This window comes from Aulonocara stuartgranti, assembly GCF_965226115.1.
Source record: "Aulonocara stuartgranti genome assembly, chromosome: 10".
NCBI lineage: Eukaryota > Metazoa > Chordata > Actinopteri > Cichliformes > Cichlidae > Aulonocara > Aulonocara stuartgranti.
In genome coordinates, this window is record NC_138946.1 from 16,624,578 (window position 1) to 16,636,824 (window position 12,247).

At 44.3% G+C, this 12,247-nt stretch overlaps 1 protein-coding gene across 2 annotated transcripts; it reads right to left on the minus strand.

Annotated features, from left to right (window-relative positions):
- Nucleotides 1-5,351: 5,351 nt before the first annotated feature.
- LOC309716157 (uncharacterized protein) lies at nt 5,352-12,127 on the minus strand. Of its 2 annotated transcripts, none has more exons than XM_082549805.1 (3): nt 11,948-12,127; nt 11,404-11,604; nt 5,352-5,714 (listed from the first exon to the last, which is right to left on the minus strand). In XM_082549805.1, the coding sequence occupies exons 1-3, from the start codon at nt 12,075-12,077 to the stop codon at nt 5,518-5,520; spliced, it is 528 nt and encodes a 175-aa protein (XP_082405931.1). In that variant the 5' UTR covers nt 12,078-12,127; the 3' UTR covers nt 5,352-5,517. The 2 variants fall into 2 exon arrangements, with proteins under 2 accessions (XP_082405931.1, XP_082405932.1); XM_082549806.1 differs by lacking the exon at nt 5,352-5,714 and adding an exon at nt 10,293-10,750.
- Nucleotides 12,128-12,247: the final 120 nt, after the last annotated feature.

Genomic DNA, 12,247 nt, shown 5'->3' on the forward strand with positions numbered 1-12,247 from the left:
GCAGATGACAGTCAGGACCCGTTCCCCGACCCTAAGGCGCAGGGAACAAACCCTCTCATCCACCGGGAAAAACCCCAACGTACCAGCAGCAAGCCGAGGGGATATTAGAATACCCACCCCAGCCCACCGCCTCTCACCAGGGGCAACTCCAGACTGAGACAGAGTCCAGCCCCTCTCCAGGAGACTGGTTCCAGAGCCCAAGCCATGCGTAGAGGTGAGCCCGACTATATCTAGCCGGTACCTCTCAACCTCACGCACTAACTCAGGCTCCTTCCCCACCAGAGAGGTGACATTCCATGTCCCTATTGCCAGTCTTGGCAGCCGGGGGTCAGTCCGCCAGGGCCTCCGCTCCTGGCTGCCACCCGACACACAATGCATCCGACCCCTATGGCGCCTCCTGCGGGTGGTGGGCCTGCGGGAGGATGGGCCCATGTCTCCTCTTCGGGCTGTGCCCGGCCGGGCCCCATGGACTAAGGCCCGGCCACCAGACGCTCGCCCTCGGGCATCCTTCCCGGGCGGGGCCCCGGTAACCCTATCCCGGGCAGGGTAAATTCTTTTCATAAGGGTCTTCTGAATCGCTCTTTGTCTGGTCCCTCACCCAGGACCAATTTGCCATGGGAGACCCTACCAGGGGGCAAAAGCCCCCTGACAACATAGTCCCTGGGATCCTTGGGACACACAAACCCCTCCACCACGATAAGGTAGTGATTCAATGAGTCGACCAATTGGGTGGAAAGCTTCAGTTCATCATGAGGCTTCATCTCACCATCACTACTTTCCTTGCTAAAACACAAGTTGCAAAAGAACTCTGCTCATATTCTCAAATGAATGCTCATGTGATGCAACATGCTTGCCACAGTCAGCAATATTTGAACACAATGAACACACCTGGCGTCATTCATTACACACAACGACTCAAAATTGAAGACACCTGTTGCTAATGCTGTGACCACATGTATAAAAGCAAGTTCAGAGTGCACAGTATGCTGAAGATTCCAAACAAACACAATGGATGAAGGCAGAGTAAGGGGAAGAGGAATTCGATGCAGAGGAGGGAGAAGAGCTGGTCCTGGAAGAAGAGGAGCAGGCCAACGAGGAAGAGGAGTTCAAATGAGAGGAGGAAGAGGAGCAGGCCAATGAGGAAGAGGAGTTCAAATGACAGGAGGAAGAGGAGCAGGCCGACGAGGAAGAGGAGGCCAACATGGGAGAGGAGAAGGTCCAGGAGGGAGAGCAAGACAACCTCGCACCATCATTATGGACGAGATGCGAGCAGCAGTCATTGACCATGTCATTGTCCATGGCATGACAATGGCTGAAGCAGGACTAAGAGTCCGTCCAAACCTGAGTAGGTTCACCGTGGCCACCATTATCAGGGCATTCAGACAACACAACAGGTATTGTACTCAATTGCTTTCTTTGTCACAAAACAGTTTTACAAACCTGTGAAAGTAGTCTATTGGTTTCAAATCAGTTGTGACTGTATTGTAACACATGTCAATTGACAACACATGTTTCTTTCTTTAGAGTTGAAAGAATGCCACATAGAGGTGGGAGGGTTGCCATATTTACAGCAGCACAAGAAACCCTCATTGTGGATATGGTTTGTGGGAACAACCTCATCAGACTCCCTGACATCAGAGACAAAGTCATTGCCGATAATGTCAACTTTGAGAGCATTGACGATGTCAGCTTGGCCACAATAGACCGAGTTCTCCGGTGCAAAAAGACGCAGATGAAACAGGTCTATAGGGTTCCCTTTAAGCGCAACACTGCGCGACACAACGACCTATGTTACAAGTATGTGCAAGTAAGTATACATCCATGGTCACAGTGCAGTTAGTGGACATACTGTGTTGCTCAGTGGCCTACATTACTTCTGGACAATACTGTGCTACCTGATTGACTGTTGTTCTGAACACCTGTGCACTTTCACATTTTCACAGAGAATATTACAGTTGGATGCGATGACCAGACCTCATGAGTACCTCTTCCTGGATGAGGCTGGCTTCAACCTGCAGAAACGAAGGCAAAGAGGCCATAACATCATTGGCCAAAGAGCCATCACTGAGGTCCCTGGCCAACGGGGGGGAAATATTACCCTTTGTGCGGCCATGGGTTCGGAGGGGCTTGTCCACCGGTATGCTGTCCTTGTGTCTTACAACACCAAACGTCTCCTTACCTTCCTAGTGGAGCTAAAAGGCATCCTCCTGGACCGCCAACAACACCATCCTGGGCCCGCACATCACAAGTGTCTCATTATCTATTGTGTAGTTCACCACTGGCTGGGGGTGGGTGGTGTCATTTGGCCTGCACTGAATTGGTTCTTGCACTCTCACAAGAACCGATAATACTGTTAACACAACTTCAACTCTTCATAGCTCTGCACATCTAGCATGCTAACGCTAAGCTAGCCAAGAACCCAGAGTGACGTTAAAGCGAAGTAAATGCTTACTCCAGCCCAACACAGTGCTAAAGTGGGCCGTCATTTGGGATAAAGTCAGCTGCTGATGAACTTCAACAGGTAAGAAAATGATGAGAAGTCAGGCTGCAGTCCATTTCTACCCGTTCATGTTTCTACAGTAGAATCATTGTGGTGATCGCTTTAAAGTCTGTTTGTGCTGGTTTACAACTTTGAGTTTGGTGCTGTTGACTTTGTGTTCATAACTAAACACTGTAACGATTGTTAAAGGTTATTTTACTGTGACAGGTTAACTATCTCTGTGGACTGTTGTTTCTTTAAGAGACATGTTTGGTTGTGCTGCAGAAAAAGTGAGTGACTGTGTGCAGGAAGGGGACGGGGTTCTTGCTGTTGTTATTGTTTGGAGCTGGAGAGTGAGGACGCTCCTCGGGGTTAATGGCTTGTTTTCCTTTACCTATACAATAAATCGTGTTGAGATCAAAACCTCTGGTGCTTGAGAGCATATGTGAATTGTAAATGGTAAATGGCCTGTATTTGTATAGCGCTTTACTAGTCCCTAAGGACCCCAAAGCGCTTTACACATCCAGTCATCCACCCATCCACACACACATTCACACACTAGTGATGGCAAGCTACATTGTAGCCTCAGCCACCCTGGGGCACACTGACAGTGGCGAGGCTGCCGGACACTGGCGCCACCGGACCCTCTGACCACCACCAGTAGGTAACGGGTCAAGGGTCTTGCCCAAGGACACAACGACCGAGACTGTTGGAGCCGGTGCAACCTTCCGATTACAAGACAAACTGCCAACTCTTGAGCCACGATCACCCCTAATGTTAGAATACTAAGAGAAAGATCACGTCTGTCCTAATTAGGATAGATATTTTTTGCTGGTGTGTGGGGCTGTAGCCTGTAGGTTTATATTGTTAAATAGTAATTACGAGACAGTGTGTTTCAGATCATTTAACAGAGTAACATGAGAGCAATGTAACAAGAAATATAATGAATCTCTTTCTTCTGGGTGTAATTAAGTAGCGTACTTCATTGCTTTTAAGAAAAGTGTTCTGTGTAATATTTGCAATAATTACTTTTTTGAGTAATGACCCTTAGTAACACTGATCACAACAAAGAGGGGAAAGACCTCCAACATGCCCAAACATTTGGCTACGCAGCACATAATTAACTTGCATGTACTTGAATGTAATGTCTTTGATATGCTGCTTAGAGATGGTTGTGACTCTCAAACTGGAGCCAATACAAATCGATAAGGAATCAAATCGATAAGTCATATCAATAATGGAATCGGAATTGCTAAACTCTTATCAATTCCCATCCCTAACCAGCAAAATCAGTAGTAACAAGCAGTCTAACTACTTTCTTCTGGGAGTAGTTAAGTAACATGCTGCATAACTTAAGAAAAATGCTCAGTGTAATATGTGTAATACATTATTTCCTTAACAACCTCCACACCGATCACTACAAAGCGGGGAAATACCTCCAACACAGACAAACATTTGACCACACAACATCCAGTTATCTATAACGGTGTGTTCACACCGAATGCGATAGACGCGACCAAAACGCCCCAGACGCCCTTAGCTTGACGTGTGCACATTCGCACCTCGTCCAACGCGAATTATTCGCGTGAAATGTGGGAGGAAGTAGTGCCAGACGGTATGTTTGCAAGATGGCAGCTGTCGATCTAGCATTTGAAGAGAGAGTCTCCCTTCTCTATTTACTGTGGAGAGCCGAGCAGCGGTGTAAAGGACGTCCTCGCCGTACCTGGGTCCATCAGGTCCTCCAGAAGCGTGAGCAGTTTGGTGAGTTTCACCACTTGCTCCAGGAGCTGCGTGTGGATGACTTTCAGCGGTACCACTGTCTTTCCCTCGCCCAGTTTGAGGAGCTGCTGTCCCGCGTTAGCCCAAGCAACGCCCGCCTAGACACCAACTACAGGCGCTCAATCCCACCTGCAGAGTGCCTGTCCATCTGCCTGCGGTTAGTAAAAGTGTTTAATACGGTAGTCCTTTATTGATACCTGTGCTAATATATGCTAAACTATCCGTTTATACACTGAAAACATGGCTGTGTTATGCTATCAGTAAATAATAATAATAATAATGGATTGCATTTATATAGCGCTTTTCGGGACCCTCAAAGTGCTTTACAATTCCACTATTCATTCACTCTCACATTCACACACTAGTGGAGGCAGCTACAGTTGTAGCCACAGCTGCCCTGGGGAAGACGCGAAGCGAGGCTGCCATATCGCGCCATCGGCCCCTCTGGCCAACACCAGTAGGCGGTAGGTGAAGTGTCTTGCCCAAGGACACAACGACCGAGACTGTTTATTGATAGCATACTGTGGTATGGAGACGACTGTTTATAATATTTGTAGTGATACTCAAAAGGTCTCACCAAGTCCTGATTTAATTCAATTTATGCTATGTTATAAGTGTTTGCAATGATAGAATGGCTCTGGTGTCATATCAATGTATTTTCTCAGTGTTTGCTGATATCAAACTGTGGTATGAGGACCACTGTTGGTAATCTTTGAAGTGATATTCAGAAGGTCTATCTTATAAAGAGACACACACAACAGCTCTGAGCCACCCACAAACCTCTAAAGAGCGTTCCTGCCTTTTTAAAAGTTTTCTTAATAAATGGAGCTTGCCTCCAAAATAAACTAACCTCTCTTTATTCTCTTAAATAATTGGTCTTCACTATGTTCCTTCTTCTATGTTCCACTATATTTTTTCATTAGTATAATATGAAATAAATTCTACATGTGTCAAGTTGTGTGCCAATATTTGCTGTGTAGTAGAACAGAGACATTAGTCATTAGAAAAATTTATTTGAAATAATATTAAAATTCTCAAACAGAAAAAGATTAAACATAAATATATAAAATATAACTATTTACAGAGAGACAGGAATAAAAAGGACCTAGATTAAAGTGGAAGAGCCTCAGGGAGAAGGATGAGAAAAATAAGAACATTGTTTCTGCCCTGGAGAGCCTGCTGCCTCATCAGAAAACTACTGATTGCTAGGGTCCAATGTTTCCAAATTTAACACAGCTGCGCTGTTTTCAAAAACTTATTTATAAATTTGAAATTTCACTAATACTCTCGTCTGAGGCGGCATTGCTCTCCAGAGCAGGAACAAGGCTGAGGAGGAAATACTCTGTTGGAGACTGGCGTGGCCTCTTCAGGGACTCCAGGATGGCCAGCTCCACCGCCAATGGACCGTCCTGGGATCCGTCCCTTGTCCACCTCGGAGCTGTCCTCCTCTGTGGGCCTGTAAAACAAAGCACAAAACAACACAAAGAAATGAGAAGGCTGCTACTAGATTTTCATTTTCAAAATTGAAAAAAAAAAAACAGGATATAATCAGATTGGTTGTAGATATTTAGTAAAGGTAAACAGAATCCAACTGAGTAAAAAGCTATCAGTGCTGTACATCTGTTGCTACAATTACATACAGTGGGGCAAAAAAGTATTTAGTCAGCCAGCGATTGTGCAAGTTCCCCCACTTAAAATGATGACAGAGGTCAGTAATTTGCACCAGAGGTACACTTCAACTGTGAGAGACAGAATGAGAAAAAAAAAATCCATGAATCCACATGGTAGGATTTGTAAAGAATTTATTCATAAATTAGGGTGGAAAATAAGTATTTGGTCACCTCAAACAAGGAAAATCTCTGGCTCTCACAGACCTGTAACGTCTTCTGTAAGAAGCTTTTCTGTCCCCCACTCGTTACCTGTATGAATGGCACCTGTTTGAACTCATCATCTGTATAAAAGACATCTGTCTACAGCCTCAAACAGTCAGACTCCAAACCCCGCCATGGCCAAGACCAAAGAGCTTTCGAAGGACACCAGGAAAAGTATTGTAGACCTGCACCAGACTGGGAAGAGTGAATCTATAATAGGCAAGCAGCTTGGTGTGAAAAAATCAACTGTGGGAGCAATCATCAGAAAATGGAAGACATACAAGACCACTGATAATCTCCCTCGATCTGGGGCTCCACGCAAGATCTCATCCCGTGGGGTCAAAATGATCATGAGAACGGTGAGCAAAGATTCCAGAACCACACGGGGGGACCTGGTGAATGACCTGCAGAGAGCTGGGACCAAAGTAACAAAGGTCACCATCAGTAACACACTACAACGGCAGGGAATCAAATCCCGCAGTGCCAGACGTGTTCCGCTGCTGAAGCCAGTGCATGTCCAGGCCCGTCTGAAGTTTGCCAGAGAGCACATGGATGATACAGCAGAGGATTGGGAGAATGTCATGTGGTCAGATGAAACCAAAGTAGAACTTTTTGGTATAAACTCAACTCGTCGTGTTTGGAGGAAGAAGAATACTGAGTTGCATCCCAAGAACGCCATACCTACTGTGAAGCATGGGGGTGGAAACATCATGCTATGGGGCTGTTTTTCTGCCAAGGGGACAGGACGACTGATCCGTGTTAAGGACAGAATGAATGGGGCCATGTATCGTGAGATTTTGAGCCAAAACCTCCTTCCATCAGTGAGAACTTTGAAGATGAAACGAGGCTGGGTCTTCCAACATGACAATGATCCAAAACACACCGCCCGGGCAACAAAGGAGTGGCTCCGTAAGAAGCATTTGAAAGTCCTGGAGTGGCCTAGCCAGTCTCCAGACCTCAACCCCATAGAAAATCTGTGGCGGGAGTTGAAAGTCCGTGTTGCTCGGCGACAGCCCCAAAACATCACTGCTCTCGAGAAGATCTGCATGGAGGAATGGGCCAAAATACCAGCTACTGTGTGTGCAAACCTGGTAAAGACCTATAGTAAACGTTTGACCTCTGTTATTGCCAACAAAGGTTATGTTACAAAGTATTGAGTTGTATTTTTGTTATTGACCAAATACTTATTTTTCACCCTGATTTACGAATAAATTCTTTACAAATCCTACCATGTGAATTCATGGATTTTTTTTTCACATTCTGTCTCTCACAGTTGAAGTGTACCTCTGGTGCAAATTACTGACCTCTGTCATCATTTTAGGTGGGGGAACTTGCACAATCGGTGGCTGACTAAATACTTTTTTGCCCCACTGTACCTGTGAGTGCAGCAGCAGGAGCAGAGGGACCAGGGACTGGGGAGCCAGGAGAAGCAACAGGGGATGGCTCTGTTGCAGAATCCGTTGGCTATGTCAAGACAATATTAAATGTTAACAGGTTGAAAATAATAGATAGAGAAATAGAGAAAATATATACACATGAACATTACTCACAGTCAGGGGCGGAGCGTGGGGGTGGCTTACTGGGCTTAAGCCCGGGTTGTTTTGTCAGAAGCCCGGGGTCTTTTGGAGTGTAGTTTTTTCATAGTTAGATGCCTGGCTGACAACTGTATAAAACAAAAAGTACACACAATATTCGAAGCACATAGTGCACACTGTGGGAATTTACGACTGTGCGTGAATCCCCCCTGATATTGGTATGATCCGAGCTCAGGCACTAAGCAACTGAGTGAGGGGGCGGGGCAGCTGCTGCCTGTGAGTGCACTGTTGGAGAAACGGAGCCAGGCAGACAGAGGAGAACTGAAGTTTGACCAGGTACCAAAGCAAATCATTCGTACCGTACAAATAATGTAAATATGACGGTGTATCACGAAAGATTGATATCAAACTGATCACTTGACCAATATTACGTTACTTGCTCTTCAAGTGAATCAACAAATGGCGAAATGAAAAGCCGAACAAATGCTATTTTTTTAGAGAGCCTTAGCTCACGTGTGTTTATTTCATATTTTCAGTTATTACCCTCCCCATTTACTCAGGTAAATGTTATTTTATATATTATGCTTTGTATGTTGTTCAGTATATTTCTATGCAAAACAAGAGGGATTTCAGTACACAGCAGGATTTTCACATTTGTAACCAGATATTTACATACACTTTAGGGAGAAAACATTTTTACTGTACAACATCAATTTAGAGTAAACTTTTGTTTTAGATAAATATTGAAATATATTTTGAATTAGTTAAATGTCAGAATAAAGAGAGAGAGATCTGTCTATTAATTATCACTTTCATCAAATTTAGGAGTATTGTTAATTAATAAGAAAACTCCAGACGATTCCATTCTGAGCTGAAGAAGCTTCTGATAGGTTCGTAGAGTCCATGTGAGTAAATTGGTGGCACACCTGTGGATGCATATAAGGCAAAACACAGAGCCTGTTTCTTTGACATGAGAAAATTAAGAGATGTCAACCAAAACACCAGGAAAAGAATTGTGGAGCTCCATAAGTGTGGCTCAATTTTGAATACAATTTGGTGCCATTTGCAATTAAGAAATACAGATAGTTTCTCTCTTTACTCTTAAAGTTAACAAATATGTTTTTATATTTATCAATCTAAAAAAATTAACATTTAGTCTGATTTGATGTTACAATTAAAAAAGTGTTTGTGTTTTTATCTGAAGAGTTTGTGAATATCTGTATATTTGATGATTGTCAGCACAAAGAGGAACAGAGAGGAGCAGAGAGGGAGATGGAGATGGAGAATGAGGACAGAACAGAGATGGAACAAGAGCAGGTGAGAAATACATGTTAGTCAAATGGTCGTTTACCAAAAGTATCAACGTATCATAGGTCCTCATGTATCTCGTACCTAGTGTTTCTTTTTAGGTTTGTTATTTTTCAAATTCTATATTTATTAAGTTATGCAGGCTTGTTTGCACAACAAGGCTAAATAATTATATAAACTTTTCTCAATCTAAATAGTGGACTTTGGTAGAATTAAAAAATAAGTGTAGTGCAAGTCTATGATGATTTTTAGTGCTACTATCATCTAGTTCTGATTCTGGTTCTGTCTTGGTTAAGTCCTCAGTAGTCCTGATTTTGAACTCTTGTAGTCCTGTTTTAATTCAGGATCAGTTCTGGGTCTGGTTGAATTGGGGTTTAGTCCTCGTGTCTTGGTACAGCCCTGACCTTGTTCTGCCTTGCTGCTTAATTAAAAAAACTAGTTTAAGGTGTCCTGCACATGTGATATATAGTTTTCCCTATTTGAAGTCATTCTTTTTTGAACAAAACTCAAAACAGAGCCAATTAATCTTTCAGTCATTTCTACCCCCCCCAAAAAAAAATAAAAAAATAAATCCCACATGCATACTACCCTTTAGGGCTAAGCCCCGGGTGTTTCAAATGTCTGGCTCCGCCTCTGCTCACAGTTCTCACAAGTTGATTCTCAAAGTACAAACCTTTGTAGATTTCAAAATGTAAAAGTAAAATGGTAAATGGCCTGTATTTGTATAGCACTTTACTAGTCCCTAAGGACCCCAAAGTGCTTTACACATCCAGTCATCCACCCATTCACACACTGGTGATGGCAAGCTACATTGTAGCCACAGCCACCCTGGGGCGCACTGACAGAGGCGAGGCTGCCGGACACTGGCGCCACCACCAGTAGGCAACGGGTCAAGTGTCTTGCCCAAGGACACAACGATCAAGATTGTCAGAGCCAGGGCTCGAACCGGCAACCTTCTGATTACGAGGCAAACTCCCAACTCTTGAGCCACGATCGCCGCATTTTATCTTCGTCTGCTTGCCACTTTTGTGCGCCTTTTTCCCTCCCAGTGCAGGTGTCTATTTCCAAATGAGGGTTATGAGTTATGGGTGTTTTTGTGCTGTTTTTTCTTTTGGACGTGATGGTTATCAAAACCAAACATGATAAATTTGGCAAGCACAGGAGAAACGACATGGAGGAGATTTGTCAATCAGGCTGGAGAATAGGGATGGGTATTGATAAGATTTTCACGATTCCGATTCCATTTTCGATTCTGTTAAACGATTCAATTCTTTATCGATTCTCTTATCGATTCTTGTTTTTTAAAAAGGAGAACACTGAGGTTGATTAGCTTAGAACTTTGTTTTATATCGTCTCTTTGAACAAGATAGAGATTTAGGAGTAACATGGCCTTACAAACCCAGCAGTGAGATCTTAAGAGATCCAGCCTACGGCTCTTCAATGGGGTGTCACAGGGTCCCCAGGAAAAAAAATTGTAAATGTAAAATAATAAAATAAATATTCTTCTGTAGCAATAACAAAGTATAACATAAATTATTCTGTAGCAATTACACAAGAATATCCAGTAATGTCCCTGCCTACAATTAAACACATTCACTTACCGAAAATTGGGGGCATCTGCTGTGGCAAATGGGTGCAAGCCTTTTACCACAAACTTAGTCACTGCTCGGTGACATTCGTCTATCCTGGCCTGAAAGGAGACGCTACCGGTAGACTGCAGCGACAACTGCCAGCATCTGAGCCAGCCAGACTCTGTCTGTCTCTCTCATCATGGTCACCTAAATGCACAGTAATGGCAGGTTTTGTAATGAGGCAGATCGCGCTAACATAATATGCACTGTTAGTTGATTATTTACCTGCCGCATTAACGGGAGAGGACGTGCAAACGTTACCGCTGCTGCTGGGTTGAGTCCGGAGCGGAATTAAAAACACGACATTCATTTAAGGTCATCGTGTGTTTTGTGAGCAAATGCTTTTGCATATTCATAGTGTTTCCTCCCTTAAATGAAATATCTACTTTGCAAGTATTGCAAGTTGCCCTGTTGTCATCCGTTCTGGTAAAGTATAATCAAACTTTTGAGCGTTTGAGCCGCCATGTTTCCTGCCAGGTAAATGACGCTCCGCAACGTGGTGACGTCATTCGGGGAAACTGGAATCGATAAGGGAATCGTTTGCAAAAATGGCAAACAATTCCAAGGAATTGAAACAGTGGGAACTGGTTCTCAACAAGAACCGGTTTTCGATACCCATCCCTACTGCAGGATGCAATACGCATTGTTGAAAGTTGTACAGTACAAATCTGCGAAAAAGCGAGGCAGTGAAGGATGAACAGTCGGACCGCTGTATACTGTTTATTAATAAACAGTAACATATATTTCTATATGACAACATGCATAAATTAACTGCCTACATTAATTCATTGTAAACATACCTTCTGACTGGGTCTCCCCTGCTGCCTCTTCGGGCTGTCCCTGATCCTCGGGGGGGAAGTTCTCCGCGGTCCCCACCATATTGCTGCTAGTCTCCCGCGGGGTGAGGAAGGAGTCCAGAAACCCCATGACCGCGAAAAACTTCCATCTCCTCCCTGATCCTGCTGCAGACCCACTCCTCTTCTTTCTCCTGCGGGTTTCCTCTAAATAAACACATTATCTTGTTACCGGAAAGGTATTTGGTAAATGGTAAATGGCCTGTATTTATATAGCGCTTTTACTAGTCCCTAAGGACCCCAAAGCGCTTTACATATCCAGTCATCCACCCATTCACACACTGGTGATGGCAAGCTACATTGTAACCACAGCCACCCTGGGGCGCACTGACAGAGGCGAGGCTGCCGGACACTGGCGCCACCGGGCCCTCTGACCACCACCAGTTTGTACATCAGTGGGAAAATAGCAGGACAGTAGGTGGGCTTGCTAGCTTTTGTGCGGCTTCCCTGGGTCAGTCAAAAATTTCAAAAGAGAAATGAATGAACTTACCAGGTTGCCCGATCTCTTCACATATCTTCCACCAAGCTAGGTCCTTTTTATTCCTGTCTCGGTACAGAAAGCAGCTGTTGTCGTACAGCTCCGGGTGGTTTGCTATGGCGTTGATTAGCCTTTCCTCCATATTGAATGAAGAATGAAGGGCTTTGGCTGGACCTGCCCCTCTGAACTAGGTCAGAGCATCACGTCACCAGGCTCCTGATCGGTTGTTGCGGCGCGACTTGACGCTGGAGTTCAGATTTTTCCAACTCGAGCGGTTGACGCGATACGCGCGAATGCACAAAATGCACCACA

Excerpts from the sequence above, each read along its gene's own strand:
- LOC309716157 (XM_082549805.1), bottom strand. The coding sequence starts at position 12,077 with ATGGAGGAAAGGCTAATCAACGCCATAGCAAACCACCCGGAGCTGTAC. Across the intron at positions 11,605-11,947 it reads TGAAGAGATCGGGCAACCTG|AGGAAACCCGCAGGAGAAAG; the intron begins GTAAGTTCATTC and ends GTGTTTATTTAG. Across the intron at positions 5,715-11,403 it reads AGGGGAGACCCAGTCAGAAG|GCCCACAGAGGAGGACAGCT; the intron begins GTATGTTTACAA and ends TTTGTTTTACAG.